The 27,548-nt window shown below is 34.7% G+C and overlaps 1 protein-coding gene across 5 annotated transcripts in view; it reads left to right on the forward strand.

Annotated features, from left to right (window-relative positions):
- Window positions 1-27,548, forward strand: part of MPP6 (membrane palmitoylated protein 6) — a 109,479-nt gene that overhangs the window by 53,929 nt on the left and 28,002 nt on the right. For 4 of the 5 annotated variants that reach the window (XM_034669285.1, XM_034669284.1, XM_034669297.1 and 1 more), the window contains 3 exons: window positions 8,846-8,998; window positions 12,896-13,048; window positions 14,015-14,242. In XM_034669285.1, coding sequence (XP_034525176.1) covers window positions 8,846-8,998; window positions 12,896-13,048; window positions 14,015-14,242 — 534 coding nt within the window. The remainder of the gene's footprint in view (window positions 1-8,845; window positions 8,999-12,895; window positions 13,049-14,014; window positions 14,243-27,548) is intronic. The other variant, XM_034669289.1, reaches the window with a different exon arrangement.

Here is a 27,548-nt window from a genome sequence, read left to right on the forward strand (position 1 = left end):
CTCTCCACAACCTGATTTCAAGGATTACTATTACCCTACAGTAAAGAAAACATTGTCGTATTGGCATATAGATCAGTGTCACAGAATAGAGCCCAGAAAGAGACCAATATATATATGGTCAACTGGTTTTTATTAGTAGCACCATGGTAATTCAATGAAGAAATGATAGTCCTTTCAATAAATGTTGCTGGAACAATCGAATATTTATATGCAAATAAATGAACATCATCTTTTTCCTCACATTATAAACAACAATTACCTCAAAATAGATCATAGATCTAAAAGTAGGAGCTAAAATTTTAAAACTTTTAAAATAATACATAAGGAAAAACTTTGCAACTTTGGGTTAGAGAAAGATGTCTTAGATAAGACATAAAAAGCATGAAGCATAATGAAAAATTTGATTAATTAGATTTTATCAAAATTTAAAACTTTCTACTTTAAAAGATACCATTAAAATGAAAAGGAAGACAATTACCATATGGTTTCACTCATTTATGGAACATAAATAGGAAGATCGGGAGAAGGAAGGGAAGAAAGAAGGGGGGTAAACAGAAGGGGGAATGAACTGTGAGAGACTGTGGACTCTGGGAAACAAACTGAGGGCTTCAGAGGGGAGGGTGGTGGGGGGTTGGGATAGGCCGGTGATGGGTATTAAGGAGGGTACATACTGCATGGTGCACTGGGTGTTATACGCAAGTAACGAATCATGGAACATTACATCAAAAACTAAGGATATACTGTATGGTGACTAACATAACATAATAAAAAATTATCAAAACGAAAAAAAGAAAAAAGAAAATGAAAGGTACAGATTGGGGGAAAATATTTGCAAAACGTATACCGGTGTCCCTCATTTTATTGTGCTTCTCTTTATTTTTTATTTTTATTTTTTTTTTAAGATTTTATTTATTTATTACAGAGATAGAGACAACCAGCGAGAGAGGGAACACAAACAGGGGGAGTGGGAGAGGAAGAAGCAGGCTCATAGCGGAAGAGCCTGATGTGGGGCTCGATCCCATAACGCCGGGATCACGCCCTGAGCCGAAGGCAGACGCTTAACCGCTGTGCCACCCAGGCGTCCCAATTGTGCTTCTCTTTATTTCATTTCACAGATACTATGGTTTTTTGGTGGTGGGTTTTTTTCTTGTTGTTTTAGTTGAAGGTTTGTGGCAATCCTGCATTGAGCAAATCTGTCACTACCATTTTTTTCAGCAGCGTTTGCTCACTTCATTTTTCTGTGTCACATTTTGGTAATTCTCACACTATTTCCACTTTTTCATGATATTTGAATTGCTGCAACCTCATAATAAACTTTTTAATGGGCGATGAGTTGTTTATTTGTTTAAGAGAGAGAGTGTGTGCTCATGAGCAGGTGGGGAAGGGGCAGAGGGAGACACTGTTAAGCAGACTCCGTGCTGAGTGCAAGCCTGACACAGAGCTCAGTCTCACAACCCTGAGATCATGACCTGAGCTGAATTCAAGAGTTGGGCACTTAACCAACTGAACCACCCATCTCCTCAAATGAGGAATTGTTTCTAGTGGGTGAGCAGAGACAGTGATTTCTTAAGATGAAATCTACTCTTGAAGAAGATGCTATGAAGACTGTGAAATGACAGCAATGGATTTGGAATGTTACATAAACTTAGTTGATAATGGAATAGCAGGGTTTGAGAAGATTGACTCTAAATTTTGATAGAAGTTCTGCTGTTGGGGAAAAACTGCCAAACAGACTGTCCTGCTACAAAGAAATTTTTCATAAAAGGCGGAGTCCATTGATGTAGCAGACTTCATTGTCTTATTTTAAGAAATCGCCACAGCCACCCAGGCCTTCAGCAACACCACCCTGATCAGTTAACAGCCTTCAACTTTGAGGTGCAACCCTCTTCCAGCAAAAACGTTATGACTTGCCAGAAGCTCGATGGTTAGCAGATTTAGCAATAAGGTAATTTTTAATTAAGGTATATACATTGTTTTTCAGATACAATGTTATTGCACACTTAATAGACTACCCTGTAGTATAAACATAACTTTATATGCACTGGAAAAAACAAAAAATTCCTTGACTGACTTTATTGCAATATTCCCTTTTTGCAATGTTCACTTTATTTTGGTATTCTGGACCTGAACCTGAAATATCTTTGAGGAGGCCTGTATCCTAAAAAGGAAGCTGTTCATTCATTGCTGGTAGCAATGCAAATAGTACAACTACTTGGAAGACACTTTGGCAGTTTCTTACAAAGCTAACATAGTATTACCATACAATCCAGAGATTGTACTCCTTGTACCCAAGGGAGCTGATAATTTACGTTCAGAAATCTACATGTGAATGTTTATAGCATATTTATTCATAATTGTCAAAACCTGGAAGCAAACCATGATGTTTTTTAATAGGAGCATAGATAAAGTGTGATGCGTCCATACAATGGAATATTATTCAGCAATAAAAAGAAATGAGCTATGAAACTTCAAAACAATATGGAGGAACTACAAATAAATATTGCTAGATGAAAGAAACCTTGCTAGAAAAGGTATATACTGTATGATTCTAACTACATTTCATTCTGGAAAAGGAAAAGTTATAGACAGTACAAAAGAATCACTTGTTGCCAGGGTTTGGGAGAGTGCAAGGGATGGATGAACAGGTGAAGCATGGACCATTTTTAGGGCCATGGGACTATTCTGTATGATACAGTAAAGGTGCATAGATGACATTATTCATTTGTCAAAACCCATGGAATGGCACCATATTTAGAGGGGATCTTAATGTAAACCATTGTCTTTAATTAATAATAGTGTATCAAATTGGCTTATAACAAATGTATACTAATGCAAGATGTAAATAAGAGAAACTGGGGTAAGGCAGATGCATAGAAATTCTCTGTACTTTCTGCTCAATTTTTTTTATAAATTTAAAACTTTATTAACTTAAGTCCATAGTCTACATCAGTGTTCATACTTTGTGTTGTATATTAGTGTCTGTGGGTTTTAACAAATGTATAATGACATGTAATGTTTTTGTCCAGTTTTGGCATTAGAGTAATGCTGTCCCTATAGAATGAGTTAAGAAATGTTTCCTCTATCTCCTGGAAGACTGTAGAGAATTGGTATAATTTCTTCCTTAAATGTTTGGTAGAATATACCAGTTAGTCCCTGTGGGCCTGGTGCTTTCTGTTTGGGAAGCTTATTAATTATTGATTTAATTTCTTTAACAGATGTAGTACTCTTCAAGTTATCTATATCTCCTTTTGTGAGTTTTGGTGGATTGTGTTTTTAAAGGAATTGGTCCATTTCATATAGGTTATCAAATTTGTGGGCATAGAATTCTTTAATGTCTATAGCATCAGTAGTGATGGCCCCCCTTTCATTTCTGTTATTAGTAAATCTCTGTCTTCTCGTTTTTTCTTAGCCTAGCAAGAAGTTTATCAATTTTAATCTTTTCAAAGAACCAGCTTTTGGTTCATTAACTTTTATTGACTTCCTGGTTTCATTTTCATTGGTTTCTGCTTTAAATTTGATTATTTCTTTCCTTCTACTTACTCTGGATTTAATTTGCTCTTTTTTCTTGACTTTATAAGATGTAAGTTTAGATTATTGATTTTAGGTCTTTTTTTTCTTTTCTAACTATGCATTCAGTGCTATAAATTTCCCTTTAAACACTGCTTTTTCCACATCCCACAAAATTTGGTAAGTTGTATTTTCATTTGGATCACATATTTTAAATTTTTCTTAAGACGACTTCTTTGTGTTTTTGGAAATGTGTTGCTTTGGGGGCTCCTGGGCAGCTCAGTCAGTTAAGCGTCTGCCTTTGGCTCAAGTCATGATCCCAGGGTTCTGGGCTTGAGCCCACATCTGGCTCCCTGTTTAGCGGGGAGTCTGCTTCTCCTTCTCCCTCTGCCCCTTCCCCCTGACCCCCACTTATGCACTTGTGTGCTATCTCTCATGAATAAATCCTGAAGGAAAAAAAAAGTGTTGCTTTGTCTCCAAGTGTTTTGAGTTTTCTGGCCGTTTTTCTATTATTGAGTTTTGATTTGATTCCATTGTCTCAGAGCATACGTATTATGATTTTTATTCTTATAAACTTTTTAAGATGTGTTTTATGGCCCATCCTGTCATCTCTCTTCAGATGAATGTGTACTTTGCTCATTAGTATGTTCCCACCAGAAAAAAAAAATGTGTGAGAGTATCTGTCTTTTACTATATTCTCACCAACATGGTATGTTATCAGAATTTTTATCCTTGCCAATCTAATAAAAAAAAAGAATATTGTACTATAATTTTAGTTTGTACTTTTTATCATGAAGGTGGTTGTGTATCTTTTCATATGTTGAAGAGAGGTATTTGAATTTCCTTTTCTGCATTTTTCTTGTTCATACTATTTGCCTATTTCTCTTTATGTGTTGATCTTTTTCTTATTGGTTTATAGAAGTCCTTTATGTAGGGGTGCCTCTGTGGCTCAGTTGGTTAAGCATCTGACTTGGGCTTAGGTCATGATGTCAGGATCGTGGGGTTAAGCCCCATGTCACACTCCCCACTCACCAGGGAGTGTGGTTGTCCCTCTTCCTTTCCCCTGCTAGTGCTCATGCCCTCTCTCTCTAATAAGTAAAAGAAGTCCTTTATGTATAAGGAGATTAGCCTTTTATCTGTAATATGATTTATAAGTATTTTAACCCTAGTTTGATATTTGTATTTTGACTTTGCTGATTTTTGACAAGAAGAAATTTAAATTTTTAAATGTAGTTAATTTTATTGGGCCTTTTTTGTTTAATTTATAGCTTCCAGATTTTGCAACATAAGTTGGAAAGGTCTTTCCCACTCAGAGATTATAAAAAGTATCCTTTTATATTTTCTCTGAATACTGTTAAAGCGAAGCTTAAGAAAAAAGAAAAAAGGTCTTTCTCATTTTAAAAAGTATAACAGATTCCCATTTCTAGTTCTTTGGCATCTGTGTGGTTCTTTTTTTCTACAGATAACTCTAAGAGTGGCTCGGCAATGTTATTTAAAAGCTCCCTGAGTACTTGGATATATTATTTATCTAATCTAAGAATTTGAACTCCTTTTGTTAACTAGATTTCTGACAAGTTCTTTACTCATTAGAGAATTCAGTTCTAATTTATTTATACTTATTTCATCCTTTTTTTTTGTTCAGAACAAATCTTATTGTCTTTGATATAATGTATGCAGAAGCAAAATAGAAATTTACTTCTCTATTCCCTGTGTCATTTCTATTTTCTGCTCAAATTTTTATTTATTTTTGACTGTTTGTGGGCTTCTCTTGATCTTTCTCTTCCTAAAATTTCTAGAATAGAAGGGGATGACTGACCACAGCAAAACTTATTTCCCATTTACTATTTAAGAAACATTTAATGAGCAACTACCACATACTTAGCCATATTCAGAGATAGAAACAAAATTTATGATACTTTGGTCCTTGCTTTTAAGAACAAAAGGGAAGGGTATTACACATAATAATAGTATTAGATATAAAAAAATAAATAATAGTATTTGTCACTTTAGTTATAGCCCACAACTTGTTAAACTTTTTTTTTTTTTTTTTTTTTTTTTGGCTTGCAAGCATGATTGGACTGTGCCTAGAAGAAATACCTAGAAATCCTGAAAGAACTTTTTCTTCTCTGCAGTTCCTTTTTATAAGGTGCAGTGGTAAATAGGATTCTCAGAACTAGTCATACAAGAAAGCTAGGCCATGTTTGTATCAGGTCCAAGTGTTCTACGAAACCAGTCATGGCATGTTCTTTCAACCACTTGTGTCAAGTGGAATATGTTTTTATTAAGTTATGCTAGCTTTCTAATAATGTCTTTTCTTAAAGGAAACAAGACCCATTTATTCAAATAGCTTATGATTCATCCGTCCTTCTGGTCAATTTTCAATATATCCTTTGTCTTTTTTTTTTTTTTTGGTCTGATCAGTTAAATTCAAGTTGGCACTTGCCTCTTTTTTTTTTTTTTTTAAAGATTTTTTATTTATTTATTCGACAGAGATAGAGACAGCCAGTGAGAGAGGGAACACAAGTAGGGGGAGTGGGAGAGGAAGAAGCAGGCTCATAGCGGAAGAGCCTGATGTGGGGCTCGATCCCATAACGCCGAGATCACGCCCTGAGCCGAAGGCAGACGCTTAACCGCTGTGCCACCCAGGCGCCCCATGGCACTTGCCTCTTGAAATCTAAATAAATTCTGACTTTAAAGTGAATAGAGGTCCTAGCTTTTTTCACAGTATCTTAAGCTTAAAAATCTGTGTACTAACAAATACCTGCTTTTGCTTTCCTGGAAAAAGTACAGTTGATCTTGATAGAACCCAACTGTATTTTAGAAATTGGCTTCTGTGTTAATGTAATTATAGTTGCAGTTTCACTAAAAAACCTTTTTTTTTTTTCCTCTGAGAATTTTTTATTGTGTAGTGAGATTCTTTCCTACTATAGCACCAGTCTGTATAGTTGATATGAAAAAACCTTTGGGTATGTTTGTTTTTATAACATAATTTTGCCTTCCTACTTGACTTCCTCTTCCACATTCCCATGTGTCCTCACCCAGTTTGGGAGCAATAAAGTAGATGAACACAGAAACAAAGGGAGCTATATTAGAGTTCTCAAGTCAGTGATAATTTCTGTCTCTTCTCCCAGTGTCTTGTATTGATATATTACATGACCATAGGATGTTACAGAAAATATATTGACATAGTACCTGAAAATTGTAAGGCGGTCATTATCTCTTTCCTGGAGAAACAGGTGGTGTTTATAACTCTTACTTGGAGCAGAGAGGGTGCAGATTGAAGGGATGGGTGGTATTCTGAACCACAGGAGTATAAAATAACTGTGGGGATAGATGCAGTAGAACAAACACATCTGGACTAGAAGAGCATACAAAGAAGCAACAAATCAACTAGCAGTCAATGGGAGCATATCTCACAGTTAAATGAGTTAGAATAATACATCATATAATAGATGGAATAGTTAGCCACAGTATGATATTTCAGTGGCTGTCTGTATAGTGATGAAGTCAAATAAGCTTTAGTAGGTAAGCATTCAAGCCTTGGTATTAGACTACCTGACTCTGCCACTTATCAGTAGTGTGGATTCAAGCAAATCACTTCATCTTATTTTGCATCAGCATCTATGTAAGGTGAGGAGAACAACAATACACCTACCTTTGCCTAATACACACACACACACACACACACAGCACTGAGAATATAGTTCCTGACACATACACAAAAAGCCGTCAGTAAATGTTAAGCTCCTTTACTTCCTTTCTTTCCTTAAACTTTCTTATACTACCGTAAGAGTAATAGAGTATTGCAGGGTTAACGATGCTAAATTAAATATTTGTTAACAGTAAATATTTGTATTAAAGCAATAAGCAATTCTAGCTTGTTTTGTAAGAGTTAATAGCTAGTTGTGTCCATTATTTTAGGTTTTTTCCAGTGGTGGCAATCATTTTATGATATATGTTGAGTGTCCTCATCATCTTATCCTTATTAGGCTTATATTAAACTTCCAGAAAATTACAGATTTACCCATTTCATTCTTTGTGGCATTTCCTAATCTTAATTTTTTTCTTATCTAATTTTTTTATCTAAATGTAATAGAAACTCCTTCCTCTAAATTACATTTGGTCTTTTGACATTTTTCTTTGTTTAATAACAGTTATAATTTCTTCTGTCATTTCATATGACTTAAATTTTCTTTTCCTGAGATGTTTCTTAAAAATGTTGCTTAATATATAGCCCCCTCTTCCACTTAAACACTTATTTCATTCTTGCAAGTCACCTAGAAAAAATACATTTAAATGAAAAAAATCGCATTTTAAAAATCAGACTCTGTCTTTGAAGGATCCACTCAGTGGTAGACGTAACAGCTAAAGTATTATAGGTACCAGTAAAGTTTAATTGATACTGTTATTGCTTGAAACTTGGATTTTTCCTGAGCACTTACAGAAATGGATCTTAAAATATTAAATACCAGATTTGTCATCTTACATGGTTTCATTTATACATTAAATCTTAACAGTTATGCTTTGCCTGCCTTCAAAATCAGACAGCAACCATATATCAGAAAAACAAAGAGCTCTTAAAAGAGGGAGACTGCTTAGTGTTCATTTTCAGTTTGAATTTAAAACTCTGTCTTGCTCCCTCTATTAAAGGCTAATTAGGACTACTTGTTTCCTGTGACAGTGTGATTCGTGGTCCATTTTCCATGGAAAAGATGGTGAAATTTTTTTTTAAAAAAATGGCTTAAGATAAAAAGATAAGAGAGGATCACTCCCCTAATGAAATCAAACAGTTCTACAAGGTCCAGTTCAAGAGCTGACTTCCTTGAATTGATTTAATTTTGCTGATTTTCAAAATTGGAAAATGGTAGCTTTAGGATTTGGTGCTCCCCAAATGATTATTATTTTATAATGGCTGTCCATATAATGATTACATTCCTATTTTTTAAATTTTTATTATGCATAATCATTTATTTTCATGAAGCATAAGCAGTATCATCTAGAGTTTGAACCTAGACCAGAAAGTCATTAGGAAATTCTATTGGGTAGGAAATGTGTTTTTTTCAGTTATCATTTGACCTATTTAGGTTTTTCATGATTTAGTTATTAAAACAAGTTTTCCATGACTTTTAGAATAGGAATAGAAGCCAAGATTTATTGTATTGCTGATAACATTTACTATAAAATCTATATATTGCCTCTGATTGGAATATTAAATTTGATTTCAATGAATCAAACCTTCAGTAGTATCTTTTTAAGTGTTCTTTGTGAAAAGAAGAAAACCATGGTTTGGAGCAAAATGATATGTGTTATGACTTTAATTATACCGTTATCTTTTCAGGCTCACGAGAGGCTAGAAGATTCAAAACTAGAAGCTGTCAGTGATAATAACTTAGAATTAGTCAATGAAATTCTTGAAGATATCACTCCCTTAATAAATGTGGATGAAAATGTGGCAGAACTGGTTGGTATACTCAAAGAGCCTCACTTCCAGGTAAATTTTGCCTATTACTCTTTTTCCCAAGTCCCCTGTATTCTCAAAGTATTCTCTTTTAGTAGTTAAGTTCCAGTTTAAAGTGATTTATTTAAGATTATTTAGAGCCATATTTTGTAAATATGTAAATTCTAACAGGTATTTTAATGTTCTAAAATACTGAGGATATCAAAACAGACACAACTAATCCATACTACATAAATGTATAGCAGAAATACATCAGAATGGATTTTCCATTGTGTAATTGAAACCAGCCTTGATTCACCACCAGACAACATGCTAGAGACATTTTTCTTACTGTGATAATAGATTTTCCTTCATCACTACCACTGTTTCACAGCCCTCCTTATTAAAGCTGTTTCAGTGTTGCTTCTGAGCCTGAGACGCAATCAATGACCTTGGAACAAAAGAGAACTGTGTAAGGATAGAAACTAATCCATAACATTTCCTCCATAGGTACAAAAAAATAGATGCAATCTAAGCTTTGGTCTGTAGCAGTGGAAAGTAAATCTGTTTAACAAAGAAAAGTCAGTTTTAGAAGAGAAAGTGGAGGGGAAGAGGGAGAGATTTCTTATTAACCTATAATTAAGTGTGGCATTGGGACAGTATTAGAAAAATAGACCAATGGAAGAGAATAAAAAACCGCAGAAATACATCCACATGTATATGGCAATTTGATTTATGATAGAGATACTACATTTTAGGGGAGAAAGAATGGACTGTTCTGTAAGTGGTGCTGGGATTGAAGAATAAAGTGCTTTTCACTCTAAATCTCAGCATTGAAAATCAAATGGCAACACCTCTTTGATTTTTCTCAAGGACTTTCTGTGACTCTTCAACAGCGTGGCTGCAAAATACAAAGGTTTATAGTGAGTCGGTTGCTCCATGAATCAGTATCTTAAAGTACAAAAAAATGAACACATATCAGAGACATCCTATATGCTTGTGCCGGTTGATGAAGGCCTTATAAGGCACAGTAAGCCATTTGGACTTTATCCTGGGGACAGTGGGAAACCATGAGGGGGAAGAGTGGGAGGTATTACACAAGGAGAGGGCAGATTGTGGAGCAAGATGGTTAAGCACTAAGGCAAAAAACTATGACAGCAGTGTCAAGAGTAGAAAGTGTGAGGATTTTCAAGTTTTAAGCAGTAAAATCAGTAGGACTTGGTGATTGGTTACATGTGATAGTTGCAGAAGAGAGATATGGGAAGTTGATAAGGATAGGATTTCTAACAAGTAATTGATGGCACTCACTGAGGTAAGGAACACTCTAGAAGAAACTGACATGTTAATGTTAAGGTAACCAGCCATGTTAGGTTTGTGATACTTCAGAAGCATCCGGTGGAGCTTTTAGGCATGTTATCTATCTTTAATAAATATATAAAATTGAATAAGTATATAAATTTATATAAAGTTTAATAAACATAATTAGAAAATACTGGCAAGCAAAAATGTAAAAATTAAGACATTGCATTCTTACTACTGTACTATCCTAGTACATATTCCTCCATACTTTTTCTATGCATAAAGGTACATATTTTTTCTTTACTGATTGAGATCCTTTTGTACAAGCTATTTTGTAACTTACCCTTTTTTTTCAGTCATTGATTTCCACTTTTCCATTTCAGTGGATCTTCATCTCATGTAATACACATATTCAGACATCTCCAAAATACTTGACACCCAAATATTCTTTACAGTTTGTTTGTACTTATGGGTTTCCAACCTAGATTCATGTGTGGCATCTGAATGGACCATCCTTTCTCCCTTAATTATGATGTTCACCTATTAAGAGACCAGACCATTGCCCTGAAGAATGTCCCACTTCCTGGATGAATCTGGTTGTCTCTTTGCTGTGTTGTTTAATTATCCCTTCTATTTCCTGTAAACAGAAGTTCTATCTAAAAGGTTGATTATTTGGAACTAGAATTTTAGTGATGTAATGCAACATGAATTAAACTACATCAGAAGATGTGTGACACCTGGTTAGCCCACCAGTATTGTTGCTGAGATTGGTTCCTTGATTAAGGGCATAGACCGTCTAATCCTTCCTTTGAACTACTTTTCACTAGGACTTAATCTAGTGTGTTATTATTCTAGCATTACACAAACGCTGTTTCCTGTTCAACCATTTATCTATTTATGAACACAAATTAATCCTTGCCTGAATCAGTATTTTCATTAGAGACTTCAAAATGATGTTTTTCATATTCTCTCATTCTACGTTCTGTAGCTGCTGTTCTTATATAAAGTAGAGCTTTTTCTCATCAACTAAACTAGTTACCCCATAATGCATTTCATACTGAAAAATCACAGAAATGCCTGATCCTTCCCTTTACCAATTTTTAAAGTAATGAATTGTTTAAAATAGCAGTCTTGAATGGCAACAGATGAGTTTTTCAGTTCTTCTGTTTTTTAAATAGCATTGTGCAGTTACAGATTTTTCATTAATTCAGTATGTTTCAATCCTCTACCATCTTTACTCTTTGATTTTCAAATTATCGTGACTGGCTAGTTGTGGACAGATTTTTTTGTCATTGAATCTGAAGCTCATGAGAGTTCTGGAAGTTATCAGTGTTTAAGTAGTGGTTCAAGTCACAGGAGTAGATAATGCTGGCTAAGAAGGCATAGAGTGAAAACTAAGCAGCCCAGGTTAGAGATTTGAGCAACTTCTAGCATTTCTAGGAATAATCCTCACATGTGGATTTGTGATTTTTTTTTTCTTTTTGAAATTTTTTTTAGTCTCTTACAACATATTCATAAAATGACCAGATAATACCAGTTAAATTCATATCCTGATTGCTTCTGTTCTAATTTGTTGACATTTTCTCCCTTCTTTCTAGTTTGATTTGTTTCTGAGCTCCATCCACTCAAAAAAAATTTTTTAACTCAGCTTTATTGTTGAATATACACAATTATAGTGTAAATGAAAAACTAAAATAAATATATAAAAAATTGTAAGAAATTCTTAGAAAGCTAGATCGAAGTCATCCATGATGATAGCACATGCATAGTAAATGTAGGAGGTAAAATTATATTCAGGTCCATTAGTGGCTCATTAGGGTTTTTTTTTTTCCCTTAAACTATATGTTTTATAGACTAAAGCCTTTATTAGTAATATAAAATCTCTCATCACAAATATAATATGCTGTAAATATTTATCCATTTTCTGTTGGATATCTTTTTAGCAGACATTTTTTATGTGTAAAAAATATATGTTATTACTAACATAACAATCTTTGAGTAAAAATTGGGGTCTGTACCACTTGAATTTGTTCTTTTTTTTTTTTTTAAGATTTTATTTATTTATTTATTTATTTATTTATTTGAAAAAGAGAGAGGGAGACAGCCAGAGAGCACAAGCAGGGGGAACAGCAGCCAGAGGAAGAGGGAGAAGCAGGCTCCCTGCTGAGCAGGCCTGACGCAGGGCTCAATCCCAGAACCCTGAAATCATGACCTGAGCAGAAGGCAGACACTTAACTGACTGAGTCACCCAGGTGCCCCTGTACCATTTGAATCTGTAAGATACCTAATAAATAGGGATTGATGATAAATATGGAATAATAATGTTGATGACAGTGGCGGCAGTGAATTTGAGTGCCTGCAGTGTACCACACTTGGAAATCTAGGTTCAGTTTCTACTGAACATGTCACTTTTTTTAAAAAAAGTCATAAAACTCTATCAGTCTCTTCAAATCTTTTAAAACAAGGAATACAATACTGTTTATGTACTATATTTATTCTTTAAAAGATTCTGTGCATTTGGTTTAACTCATATTTTAGAATTTAACGTGTGTCTTGGAAGGTTTTAGTACTCCATTGGGATAATGAACTGTTATTTTTAATAATTTATTCTATCAGTAATTAATAACCACAGGCTGTTCTGAATCCTTACAGTCACTCTTGGAGGCCCATGATATTGTGGCATCAAAATGTTATGAGTCACCTCCATCAAGCCCAGAAATGAATAATTCTTCTATCAATAATCAGTTATTACCAGTAGATGCCATTCGTATTCTTGGTATTCACAAAAGAGCTGGGGAGCCATTGGTGAGTAGATAAATCAGTGCCTTTTAAAATCTGAAATCTGACATATTTGTGGCCCAATCACATATTTTTTTTTAAATCTTTTTCATACTTTGTATTATAAAAACTTCAGGGGCGCCTGGGTGGCACAGCGGTTAAGCATCTGCCTTCAGCTCAGGGCGTGATCCTGGCGTTCTGGGATCAAGCCCCACATCAGGCTCCTCTGCTATGAGCCTGCTTCTTCCTCTCCCACTCCCCCTGCTTGTGTTCCCTCTCTCGCTGGCTGTCTCTATCTCTGTCAAATAAATAAATAAAATCTTTAAAAAAAAAACCAAAAAACACTTCATGCTTATTTGTTTTGTCAGTGTTTTTTTGGCTTGTATATAAATATACAACTGATGCCCTCTCAACTTAATATAGCATACAAAATTAAGCCAAAATAAAATGTTAAGCTGAAATAGAGGCCAGAAGAAGTTTGCTCATGGGCAGCAAAAATTACAGGAGGTAACTACCCCATTTCTTCCTATACCCTTTAGAAATGAACTCAAGTTGCTTGTTAATGATAGTGTCAAAACACAGAAGAAAGTTATTAAAAATTGAAGGCATGGTAGGACTCTATAAGTAGTGAAGTTTTCTATTCTCTGCTAAAATTATTATTTCTGGGTCCTGATTGTAAGAAAAAAAGTAAAGCTTGGAACAAGGCCATCAGATGCATAAATACTTTTTCTTCTCCTTTGAGCTTTTTATCCTGTGGAATGCAGCTCCATGCAGCATGGAAGTCCTGTTTTTGTGGGGTAGTATATGTCATCACAGTTGCCTGTGGTTTATTGAGGTTAAAATATTGAGATAGAAGAGAACAGGGGAAAAGTAGGAACAATTAACTCACCTACTTTTAGAATTTCTTTCTTATATATACATATTAATGAATATTTAAGATTTCTTCCTAATAATCTAAAATCGGTGATAATTCTGTTTTTTTATTTCCTTTAGGGTGTAACATTTAGGGTCGAAAATAATGATCTGGTAATTGCCCGAATCCTTCATGGAGGAATGATAGATCGACAAGGTCTGCTTCATGTGGGAGATATCATTAAAGAAGTCAATGGTCATGAGGTTGGAAACAATCCAAAGGAATTACAAGAATTACTGAAAAATATTAGTGGAAGTGTCACCCTAAAAATTTTACCAAGCTATAGAGATACCATAACCCCTCAACAGGTTAGTAATAAAATTCTTAGTAATATTAAGAATACTTTCATTTCTTTAATCACGCCGTTGGATATAACTGCCACTTGCTCCTCTTTTGCTACAGAAAAGAGGAAAAAACTATGATTTATATGTTCTGAATTGCCTTATTTTGTCATGGGTGAACAATTAGAACTGTCTTATAAGGGAAGGAGTAACAAAATATCTTTGTGGACAGTATGAACCCCGAGCATTACAGTGACCTATAGCTAGGTTTCTGAAAAATCATAAAACCTTTTAGTCATTAATCTAGCGAACATTTTTGGCACCTGTTATGTTCCAGTCATTGTATTAGGCCCTGTAAGTGGATAAGAATATAGCTCTAGTTACCTTTTGCCTAGTGTTCATGTGATGGGCTGTATGGGGAATGAGGTCAGAAAGGGAGGATGGGTATATAGATTGAGAAAAATCTTGAATACCTGGGTTGTACACATTTGATCTGATTTTTATAACTAATTTTTAGATAAAGTAGATTATTGAACAGGGTAATGTTCTAATGACAGTGATCATCTAGTTTCATCGCGTTGAGTGAATTTCCAAAAGGAGAGAAGTGATAGCCTGTAACCAGGAAGCACAATTTTGGAGGTGTGAGATGATTTCTGAGAGACAACTCTAAAAGAAGGTTAACACTGTTTGGGTTCAAATACCAATGCTACCACTTACTAGCTTAGCCTCTCTGTGCTTCATTGTCTCATGTATATAATTAGGAATAATACTTCTTTTCTCGGAAGTTGTTACAAGGGTTAAATGACTTAATTCATGTAAAGCTCTCTTAGTGGCACCTGACACGTAGCACTCAAAAAGGAGCTGCTGCTGCTGTTGTGATGGTGGTGATGAGGTAGTGATGGTGTGATAGAATTGTAAAGAAAGAAATGTAATAAAGTAATTGCAGAGAAAGATTTGGCAATCATGGTGGGAGTTTTGGGACTGAGGAGAGGGTTTAAAGGCCTACATAATGTAGAAATAGGAAATATCAATGTTTTAGATTGATGCCTTTAATTATTCAACTTCATTCCACAAATTTATTGTTTCACGGGTAAGTGAAATTATGTTTTTACGTAAGATACTGCCAGTGATTTTATTTTCAATTTGAGAACTTGAAAGTCTAGTTTTTATATTTTCCATACAATTCTTTGAAATAACATATGTTGAATACCTGTTTTACATTGTTCTTTGAAGGATATGATAAAATTGTACATTTTTTAAGTTTTTATTTTAATCACCTGGTACTCAACATGACAAGTGCACTCCTTAATCCCCATCACCTATTTCACTCATCTACCTACACACCTCCCCTCTGGTAACCATCAGTTTGTTCTCTATATTTGAGTCTGTTTCTCTCTTTTTCCCTTTGCTTGTTTGTTTTGTTTCTTAAATTCCACATATGAGTGAAATAATATGGCATTTGTCTTACTCTTACTGACTTACTTCACTTAGGATTATACTCTCTACCTCTATCCATGCCATTGCAAATGGAAAGATTTCACTCTTTTTTATGGCTGAATAATATTTCATTTTACACACACACACACCACATCTTTATCCATTCATCAATCGATGGACACTTGGGCTGCTTCCATATCTTGGCTATTGTGAATAATGCTGCTGTAAACATAGGGGTGCCTGTATCCTTTGCATTAGTGTGTTTGTATTCTTTGGGTAAATATCCGATAGTGCAATTGCTGTATCATAGGGTAGTTCTAGTTTTAACTTTTTGAGGAAATTCTGTACTGCTTTCCAGAGTGGCTGCACCAGTTTGCATTCCCACCAACAGCGCAAGAGGGTTCATTTTTTTCCATATCCTCATCAACACTTGTTTCTTGTGTTTTTGATTTTGGCTGTTCAGACGGGTGTAAAGTACTATCTCATTATAGTTTTGATTTGCATTTCCCTGATGATGAACAATATTAAGCATCTTTCCATGTGTCTGTTGGCCATCTGTATGTTTTCCTGTTCATTCTTTTAAAAATTGGATTATTTGGTTTGTGCTGAGTTTTATAATTTCTTTATGTATTTTGGATACTAACCCTTTATTGGATATGCCATTTGCAGATATCTTCTCCCATTCCATAGGTTGCCTTTTAGTCGTGTTGATGGTTTCCTTTGCTGTGCAGAAGCTTTTTATTTTGATGGAGTCCCAATAGTTTTGCTTTTGTTTTCCTTGCCTTGGGGGACCTGTCTAGAAAAAAGTTGTTATGGCCAATGTCATGTGCTCTTTTCTAGGATTTTTATAGTTTCAGGTCTCGCATTTAGGTCTTTAATCCATTTTGAATTTATTTTTGTGTATGGTGTAAGAAAATGGTCCAGTTTTCCTAACACTGTTGTTGAAGAGACTGTCTTTCCCATTGGATATTCTTTCCTGCTTTGTCAAAGATTAATTGACCATATGACTAGATTTCTTTCCGGATTTTCTGTTCTGTTCTATTTATCTATGTGTCTATTTTTGTGCCAGTACCATAGTGTTTTGATTACTACACCTTTGTAATATAAAATGACATCTGGAATTGTGATGCATCCAGGTTTGCTTTCCTTTTTCAAGATTATTTTGGCTATTCAGGGTCTTTTGTGGTTCCATATAAATTTTAGGATTGATTGTTTTAGCTCTGTGAAAAATGCTGGTGGTGTTTTGATAGGTCTTGCGTTAAATGTGTAGATTGCTTTGGATAGTGTAGACATTATAACTATGTTTATTCTTCCAATTTGTGAGCATGGAATGTCCTTCCATTTGTTTATATCATCCTTAATTTCTTTCATCATTGTTTTATGGTTTTCAGAATACAGGTCATTCACCTCTTTGGCTAGGTTTATTCCTAGGTATTTTATTAATTTTGGTGCAGTTGTAAATGGCATTGTTTTCTTAATTTCTCTTTCTTTTTTTTTTTTTTTTTAAAGATTTTATTTATTTATTTGACAGAGATAGAGACAGCCAGCGAGAGAGGGAACACAAGCAGGGGGAGTGGGAGAGGAAGAAGCAGGCTCATAGCAGAGGAGCCTAATGTGGGGCTCGATCCCATAACGCCAGGATCACGCCCTGAGCCGAAGGCAGACGCTTAACCGCTGTGCCACCCAGGCGCCCCTTAATTTCTCTTTCTGGTACTTCATTATTGGTGTGTAGAAATGCAACAGATTTCTGTAGATTGGATTTTGTATCCTGTGATTTACTGAATTTGTCAATCAGTTCTCGTAGTTTTTTATTGGAGTCTTTTGTGTTTTCTTTATATATTAGCATGTCATCTGCAGAGAATGAAAGTTTGACTTCTTCCTTGCTAATTTAATGCCTTTTACTTCTTTTTGTTGTCTGATTGCTGTGGCTAGGTCTTCCAGTACTATGTTGAATAAAGGTGGTGAGAGTCAACATCCTTGTTTTGTTCCTGACCTTAGGGGAAAGGCTCTCAGTTTGTCCCCATTGAAGATGATATTAGCTGTGGTTTTTCATATATGGCCTTTATTATGTTGAGGTATGTTCCTTCCAAACCTACTTTATTGGGGTTTTTTTTTAGCATGAATAGATGTTGTACTTTGTCAAATGCTTTCTCAGTGTCTGTTGAAATGATCATATGATTCTTATCCTTTCTTACTGATGCAGTGTATCATGTTGACTGATTTGTGAATATTGAACCACTCTTGCAACCCAGAAATAAATCCCACTTGGTTGTGGTGAAATGGTTTTATTAATGTATTGTTGGATTTTGTTTGCTAGTATTTTGTTGAGGATATTTGCATTTATGTTCATCAGAGATCTTGGCCTGTGGTTCTGTTTTTTTGTGTGTGTGTCTTTAATTTGGTATCAGAGTAATGCTGGCATTATAGAATGAATTTAGAAGTTTTCCTTCCTTGGGGCGCCTGGGTGGCACAGCAGTTAAGCGTCTGCCTTCGGCTCAGGGCGTGATCCCGGCATTGTGGGATCGAGCCCCACATCAGGCTCTTCTGCTATGAGCCTGCTTCTTCCTCTCCCACTCCCCCTACTTGTGTTCCCTCTTCTCGCTGGCTGTCTCTATCTCTGTCAAATAAATAAATAAAATCTTTAAAAAAAAAAAAGTTTTCCATCCTCTTCTTTTTTTTGGAATAGTTTGAGAAGAATAGATATTAACTCTTCTTTCACTGTTGGGGAGAATTTGCCTATGAAATCATCTGGTCTTGGACTTTCGTTTGTTGGGAGTTTTTTAATTATTGATTCAGTTTTGTTGCTAGTGATTGGTCTGTTCAAATTTTCTATTTCTTCCTCCTTCAGTTTTGGTTGGTTATATGTTTCTAGGAATTTATCCACTTCTAAGTTGTCCAATTTGTCAGCATATAATTTTTCTTAATATTTTCTTATAGTATTTTTGTGGGGTTTTTTTATTTCCCCTCTCTTATTTGTGATTTTATTTGGGTCCTTTCTCTTTTTTTCTTGAGAAGTCTGGCTTGTGGTTTATCAGTTTTACTAATTTTTTTTTTTTTTGTAAGAAACAGCTCCTGGTTTCATTGATCTGTTCTATAGTTTTTTTAGTTTTTGTATCATTTATTTCTACTCTAATCCTTATTATTTCCTTTCTTCCTTCTGGTTTTAGGTTTTGTTTGTTGTTCTTTTTCTGGTTCCTTTAGGTATAAGGTTAGGTTGTTTATTTGAGATTTTTCTTCTTGAGGCAGGCCTGTATTGCTATAAACTTACCTCTTAGAAATTCTTTTGCCGTGTCCCAAAGGTTTTGTACCATTATGTTTTCATTTTCATTTGTTTCCATGTATTTTTAAATTTCTTCTTTGATTTCCTTGATGATCTATTCATTGTTTAGTATCATGTTATTTAACCTCCATGTATTTATAGTCTTTCCAGGTTTTTTCTTGTGGCTGACTTCTGGTTTTATAATGGAGTGGTCAGAAAAGATGCATGGTATAACTTTGATCTTTTTTAATTTGTTGAGGCTTGTTTTGTGGTCTAATATGTGATCAGTTCTGGAAAATATTCCCTGTGCACTTGAATAGAATGTGTATTCTATTTTAGGATGGAATTTTCTGAATATATCTGTTAAATCCATCTGGTCCATTGTGTCACTCAAAGCTGTTGTTTTCTCGTTGACTTTCTGTTTAGATGATCCTTCCATTGATGTAAATGGGGTGTTAAAGTCTCATACCATTATTATATTATTACCAATACAATGTATTACTTCCTTTATGTTTGCTATTAACTGTTTTATGTATTTGGGTGCTCCCACGTTGGGTGCATATTTACAGTTGTAATATCTTCTTGTTGGATTGTCTCTTTTATTATTACATAGTGCCCTTCTTTGTCTCTTGTTATAGTTTTTAAGTCTTTTGTCCAACATAAGTATTGCTACTCCGACTTTCTTCTGATATCCATTTGCATAAATGTTTCTCTATCCCCTCAGTTTCAATTGGCAGATGTTTTTATGTCTAAAATGATTCTCTTTTAGGCACCATGTAGATGGATCTTGTTTTTTTTATCCATTCTGTCACCATATGTCTTTTGATTGGAGTGTTAAGGCCTTTACATGTTAAGTAATTATTGATAGATATGTATTTGTTGCCATTTTATAACTTGTTTTATGGTTGTTTCTGAACATTTTCTCTGATCCTTTCCTGTTTTTCTCTCTTTCATGATTTGCTGGTTTTCTTAATGATATATTTGGATTTCTTTCTCTTTATTCTTTGCATATTCAATAGTGGTTTTTGATTTGTGGTTACCATTAGGTTTGTATATAACATCTTCTGCATATAGCAGTCTGTATTAAATTCATGATTGTTTACATTTGAATCCATTCTTTACTCTTCTCCTACCCACGTTTTAGGTGTCATAATTTGCATCTTTTATTTTGTGAGTTCCTTGACTGATTTTTCACCGGCATATTCATTTTTACTGCTTTTGTGTTTTCTACCTTCATACTGTCATTTCTGGTCTTTCCACTCAGAGTTCCCTTTAATTTTTCTTGCAGGGTTGGTTTAGTGGTCATGAACTCCTTTGGTTTTTGTTTGTCTGGAAAAATCTATCTGTCCTTCTATTCTGAATGATAGCCTTGCTGGATAAAGTATTCTTGACTGCAGGTTTTTCCCATTCAGCACTTTGAATATATCATGGCATGCCTTTCTGGCTTGGAAAGTTTCTGCTGAAAAATTCACTGATAGCCTCATGGGGTTTCCTTTGTATGTAACTGTCTTCTTTTGTCCTGTTGCTCTTAATATTTTTCCATTTTAATTACAGTGTGTCTTCATGTGGATCTGCTTTGGTTGATTTTTTGGGGGGTTCTCTGTGCCTCCTAGATCTGGTTATCTGTTTCCTTCCCCAGATTAGAGAAGTTTTCAGCTATTATTTATCCTCATAAATGTCTGCCCCCTTTTCTCTCTCTCCTTCTTCTGGGACTCCTATAATATGAATGTTATTACATTTGATGGTGTCACTGAGTTCCCTAAGTCTATTCTTATTTTGCATAATTCGTTTTTCTCTTTTTTGTTCAGTGTAATTACTTTCCATTACTCTTTTAGGTCATTAATTCATTCCTTTGTTTCTTCCAGCCTGCTGTTCATTCTATCAAGTATGTTTTTCACTTCGTTTATTGAGCCCTTTATCTCTACTATGTTATTCCTAATCTCTGTCTTATTGGTCTCACTGATGTCCTCCACTCTCTTCTCAAGTCCATTGAGTATCCTTATGATCATTTCTTAAAATATTTTACCAAGCACGTTAATTAAATCTGTTTCACTTAGATACCCAGCTGTGGCTTTGTCTTGTTCTTTCATTTGGTACAAATTTCTTGGTCTTCTCATTCTAAGTCTTTGTGCCTGTTTCTTTGTGTTAGGAAAGTTAGCTACATCTCCTGTTCTTTGAAGGTAATGGTTTTATAAAGAAGAGGTCCTGTAGTGCCCTGCAGTATAGTGTCCCCTGTTCCCCAGCACCAAGAAAGAATCATGAAAGAAAAGATATTTGAAATTAGACATTTCACATCACTAGTACCTCTCAGGACTCCTTTATTTCTCAGGTGGCGCATTTCCTTTTGGACTTGAATAGATTGGAAAAATAGAACTTAAGATTTATTTTTTTTTTTAATTATATGTTAGTTGTGATAATTAGGAAGATTTTTACCCCCTGCAGTTTAAACCAGAATTCTTACCAGTTTACCAAGGCTATCATGGACTTTTACAGGCAAGATAAATTTTTATAATATTAATATGTCACATGTTAGCACTTTGGCTCAAATACCTTTCTAGATTCTGCACCTGGTGAACTGGTCCGAATAGCATAAGATGCAAGGATCTTTAGTCCTGTCAGGCTTAAATTTATTCCCATCCCATGCCTTCTCAAACTCTTTTATTTAGCCTTTAGAACTGGGAGAAAGGATTTAAATGGGTTAGGAGAGGTCATCTAAGCCTGAGGCAGTTCTCAGGCCTGTCTATCATAAAAAAGAAAAGAGACTATAACATGAAGCCTTCCAAAGGTGAGCCAAAACTGTCATGTCAAAATTGGGTTATTTTTTAAAGTGAATGAGGAAATGGTTACTAATTATGTTGGAACAATAGGCTTAAACAATGCCTGTCCTGGACAAATTATGGTCATCTTCCTAAGAGACGCTTAGGGGAAGCAAGGGCAGTTAGCCTCTTCCGCTCTTTCACCAGAAGTTCCATCATGTAGTCCTGGTGTGCCTATCTTAACCTCCCTCTGGACTGCTATGAGAGCAGAAGAGAGCCAGGAGCTCTCCCTACCAGGTGGTGTTTCTCAAAACATGATCAGTAGATCATTTTTATCAGAATAATTTGAGGTGCTTATTAAAAATCAAAACTTTTCATGAGATCTAAGAATATAATTTTAAATTTGAGACCAAGGTAAATTAGAAGTTGTAGCTAATTCTGAGGTTCTTCAACTTACTTAAAGACTTAGTTCCCAAAGACTGTTCATAATTCCATTTGTTCATTAAGGTCAAACTGATAGTAATTCTCTTACTCATCTTTAAGGCCACCATGATGTAGGTACCAAAAATATTTTAAGAAAAGAAATTACAGTTCCATATGCAAGTAAAAATTCTTAACAAAATAAAAGCAAATGAAATTTAATTATATATAAAAAAGATAACATGTTCAAGTTAGATTTATCGCATGGTGCTAGGATGGTTTCATATTGGAAATCATTGTGAAACCAGGCACATTAACAGATTTAAAGAGAAAAACCTCATAAAGAATTTGATAAAGTTAAATACATAGTCATGATTTTTAAAAAAAGATTAGTAAATTGAGAACAGGAGGGAAGTTCTTTACTCTTATTAAAAAAAACAAACTAAAAACATTATTCTAATAGTTGAATATTAGAATCATTCTCTTTAATATCAGGAACTGGACCCTCAGGTGGTCTGCCTAAGACTGGAGCACAACTCCACTACCCCAGGAAGCCTCATTTCCATTCCAACAAGAACAAAGAACCTACCATAAACTAAGAGAAACTTGCCAAACTGCAGGCATAATTGTGTCTTGGTTAAAAACAAAAGACAAAAACAAAAACAAAAAAAACTGCCTTGAGATGGTATTAGAGTAACAGATGATACAACAAATATCTGTTATAATAAGTGATAAAATTTTTCAGTTCTCCTTAAACTAAGAATAAGCAGTATCTCTGATATTAAAGAGGTAGGTGTATTTGCAAACTGGGGAATGGCTATCTACTTACTACTTTAACAATCCTAACGCTCAGCTGTCTCTGGCAGCAAACACTTTTACCATTACCAGCCATGCTGAGAGACAGCCCCTGACAGAAATGCCACCTGGCTTCTTAGACCATCTTGGTATTGAGAAGCTTAAGGACACTGGCAGAAGCTGGATGGAAAAGCACCACTTGCTATTGGGGAGAAGGGTGATCTTGTTCAGAGTTTTGATGAGGCTTCCAATATTTAGCCAAATAGTTGACTAAATTTATTTTAAAAATAATAAAACTTCAGTAATTTTGACTGCTTAAAAAGTTTTGTTTAGGGCTAATATATAGAATGATGAAATATAGAAACCTATAATATTTTAAATCCTGAAGCCCTTGAACACTGCTGGTTTTTAATTATTGCCTATACACACTTAGTTTTTTGTAGTTAGTTAAGCCAAAGAAGCCACAATATAAAGTTTAAAAGAAGGATTAATAAAGTCTTTGCCTAGTTAAAAAAAAAAGGTAAGAACTAGAGAAGGATGTTCACTAACACCACTTAAATTTAATATTTTATTGAAAGTTTCATAAGCACAAAAAGGCAAATTATAGAAGCAAAAAGTTCAGAAAGGAGAAAATAAAACTTAATATTTTCAAATAGTATTTTTTTTGCATAGAACACCCCCAAGACTATAATAGAAATGAGTTTAGCAAGATACTTGAAAATAAAGTTAATATACAAAACTCAGTTGCATTTCTGTATGTCACCAACAACCATCAAGATATGTAACTAAGACAAACGTCATTTACAGTAGAGTCAGACAATGTCACATTTATGTCTAGAAATCTAACAAAAATATTCAAGGCCCCTACACACACACACACACACGATGAAGATCTAAATAAATATGTCCTGTTCATGGACAAGAAGACAGTATTGTGAAGGTGTCAGTTTTCTGCCAAATTGACTTTTAAATTCAATGAAATTCCAATAAGATTTTTCATGGTATTCGATAGGATGAATAGCCAAGACACTTTTGAGGCAGAAAAGCAGGAATGGGGCATTACTAATATGTAGGAATTAAGATACCATCATGGTATTGGCCTAAGAGCAGATAGAATGATTAATGGAATAGAGAGTTCAGAAAGAGAGGTAACACATGTACTATTTTGATAAGATGATATATCTTTCAGTGAGGAGAGACTATTCAATAAGTGAAACTGGTTATTAACAGGGATAACATATGAAGTTGTGTTCCTGTTTCACTTTACATACACAAATCAAGTAAAAGAAGACAATCATTGAACAAATGAAGAGATATTAAAAATCACAGTGTGGGATACCATTTTATAACATTCAATTGGCAAAAATTGTACATATGACTCTATAGTATCTCTTCTGCATTGCTGGTGGCAGTGTAAATTGGTATAACCACACGGGGGGAGTGTTTAGCATTATCAGAGTTGAGTGTTCACATACACCAAAACACAGTAATTTCCTAGGGCTGTTCATGTGTATGTACAGCTGGAAACAGCTTAACAAACATGTAAATCCCAAAGATGATATGCTGTGGCGTGATATAATTTTTCATTTAAAATAACTAAATGCATACTTTCAAAGAATGCATATATTTGCACAGTAAAACTGTACGAAAGGAAAGCAAAGAGTTAACACAAGATTCAGGGTAAGGGTTACCTTAGCGGGGGAAGCCAGGGTGATGGAATGGAATAGAATGAGAGCAGAATGACCATGTAAGGTTCTAGCCTCTGTTTTGGGTACAAGTTTATGGCTGTTTATCACATTATTAAAAGAAATAAAAATAGGCTTTTCATGAACCAGTGACTTAGTGTGATATAAATTAAGAGAATTTATTATAATACTGAACAGTCTAGTTTTTTGTTGTTGTTGTTGTTGTTGTTTTTAAGATTTTATTTATTTATTCGACAGAGACAGCCAGCGAGAGAGGGAACACAAGCAGGGGGAGTGGGAGAGGAAGAAGCAGGCTCGTAGCCAAAGAGCCTGATGTGGGGCTTGATCCCATAACGCCGAGATCACGCCCTGAGCCGAAGGCAGACGCTTAACCACTGTGCCACCCAGGCACCCCTGAACAGTCTAGTTTAATAGATTTTTTTAAGTAAATTTTTTGACAGAAGCTTAAATTTGTGGCCCACAGATGGATATTTACCAAATAGGAGTGTGAGTTGCCCCTCAAAGCTTTTTTAACCAAACATATTCTAGCCTCCATGCTGATTGAAAATGTGTGTAGCTGCATTTAACTGAATAGGCTGAGTTCATATACTTTGAAAATCTTTAGAAAAATAATATCCTTCCTTAATCATCTCCGCTGTTGTCATAGTGAACTTCATAGCAACTATGATCACTGCATTCACCACCTTGTCACTTGTTCTAATTGCAAATTCAGATGGACCTGAAAATATGTGTTGAGACTGAGGGTGTGTAAGGAACACTTGCACTATGTTCAGATAACATATTCCCAAATTACCAGCCATCTTCTGATTTAATATAAGGATCATGGTAGAGCTATTTCCACAGCCATTTCATCCATTTAATTTCTTTTCTCTTACTAATTATTATCCTTTGGATAGGCCCAGCAGAGTCTGGTGTAATATTTTATTTTTTCAATACTTCTAAAATTTTTATATTTACTCTTTAAAAATATCTTTGAGATAAAGCTTATATAAATAGCATATATTTAAAGTGTACAATTTGATAAATGTAGATATATGTACCTGTGAAACATCAACATAATCAAGACAACATATATATCTAACACCTCCAGAAGTTTCTTAGTATCTATCTATAATCCTTCCCTCCTGCTCCCTCCCCGCCGCATTCCAGGCAAGCACTGCTCTGCTTTCTGTCACTATAGTTTAGTTTACATTTTCCTTGTTTTTATATAAATGGAAGCATGCAACATGAATCATCTTTGCTGTTTGTTTTTTTTGAGTCTGTCGTCTTTCAGCATAATTCTTTTGGGATTCATCCATCTTTTTATGTGTATTAGTAGTTGATTACTTTGTGTTGATAAGTAGTATTCCATTGCTTGGCTATACCATAGTTTGTTTATCCATTAACTGGCTGATGGACATTTTTGTTGTTTCCGGTTTGGGGCTATTATAAATAAAGATGCTGTGGACATTTACATGTAAGTCCCTGGGTGAATACCTAGCAATTGAAGGATTGGGTCGTGGGTAGGTATATGTTGAACTTTCAGAGAAGTGGCTGAACTATTCTTCAGAAGTGATTGTACCAGTGTCCATTCCCCTCAGCATTTTATGAGAGTTTCAGTTACAGCACGTCTTCACCAACATTTGGGATGGTCAATCCTTATAATTTTAGACACCCATATAGGTGTGTAGTGATAACTCAGTATGATTTTAATTTGCATTTCCTTGATAACTACTTAATATTGAGGATCTTTTCGTGTGTGTGTGGTTTTTTTTTAATGTCTGTTTTGGTGATTGTCTTCAAATCTTACCCATTTTTTATTGAGATTTTTTATTTAGTTTTGAGAGTTCTTTATGTATTTTGAATACAAATACTTTATTGGAATTATGATTTATAAGGATTTTCTCACAGTGAAAAGGCTTTTCATCCTGTTAACAGTGTAATACAAAGCAGAAGTTCTTAATTTTGATGAAGTCCAATTTTTCCGTGTTTTTCTTTTACAGATTATGCTTGTATTATTCTGTGTAAAATATTTTTGTATAACCTAAGGTCATAAAGATTTTCTTCAATATTTTTTTCTAAAAGTTGTGTAGTTTTATGCTTTACATCTAGCTCCAGAATCCATTTAGTGTATGAGTTTTTGTGTAGTTTAAGATATGGATGAAGGGGGGTTGCACATAGATATCCAATTTTCCAGCCCCATTTGTTGAAAAGACTATTTCTTTCATCAAATTTGGAAGCATTTTGACTGTTAACCTCTTCAGATTATTTTTCTATTCCCACTTCTTCTGTCCTTTGGTGACATCATTTCCACATATATTAGGCTCCTTGAAGTTGTCCCATTCCTCAGTGATACTCCTCATTTATTTCAGTCTTGTTACTTCCGTTTTTTATCTTAGTTTCTGTTGCTGTATCTTCAAATTTACTAATCTCGTTTTCTTCAGTGTCTGATCTGTTAGTCCCTTCTGGTGTTCTTTTTCCATCTCAGATAAAGTTAAAATAACTATTTTAATGTCCTTCTCTACTAATTTGATCATGTTTATCATTTCTGGATCACTCTTGATTTTTCTCCATATTTTAAATTACATTTTTCTGCTTATTTGCATGCCTGGTTATTTTTGATTGGTTATTATAAATCACGAATTTTACCTCATTGAATGCTGGGTATTTTTGTATTCTTAGAAAATTCTTAAACTTTGTTCTAGGTTACTGAAGCTACGTGGGGGCAGTTTGAATCCTTTCAGATCTTGCTTTTTAAGCTTTGTTAGGTACAACCAGAGCAGGATTAATTCTGGGGCATAATCCTTCCGACTGTTCAGTGCCTCAGGAATTAATGAGATTTTTCCACTCGCCTTAATGAGAAAAGAAATTATTCCTGACCCTGTATGGCCTGCTGATATTGCTTCTTATCATGCTGGTTCTTTACCTTACTTTGAATAGTTTCTTCATGCCCATGCACTGATCACTACTCTGCTGAAGAC

This window comes from Ailuropoda melanoleuca, chromosome 1 (genome assembly GCF_002007445.2).
Source record: "Ailuropoda melanoleuca isolate Jingjing chromosome 1, ASM200744v2, whole genome shotgun sequence".
Classification (NCBI taxonomy): Eukaryota; Metazoa; Chordata; class Mammalia; order Carnivora; family Ursidae; genus Ailuropoda; species Ailuropoda melanoleuca.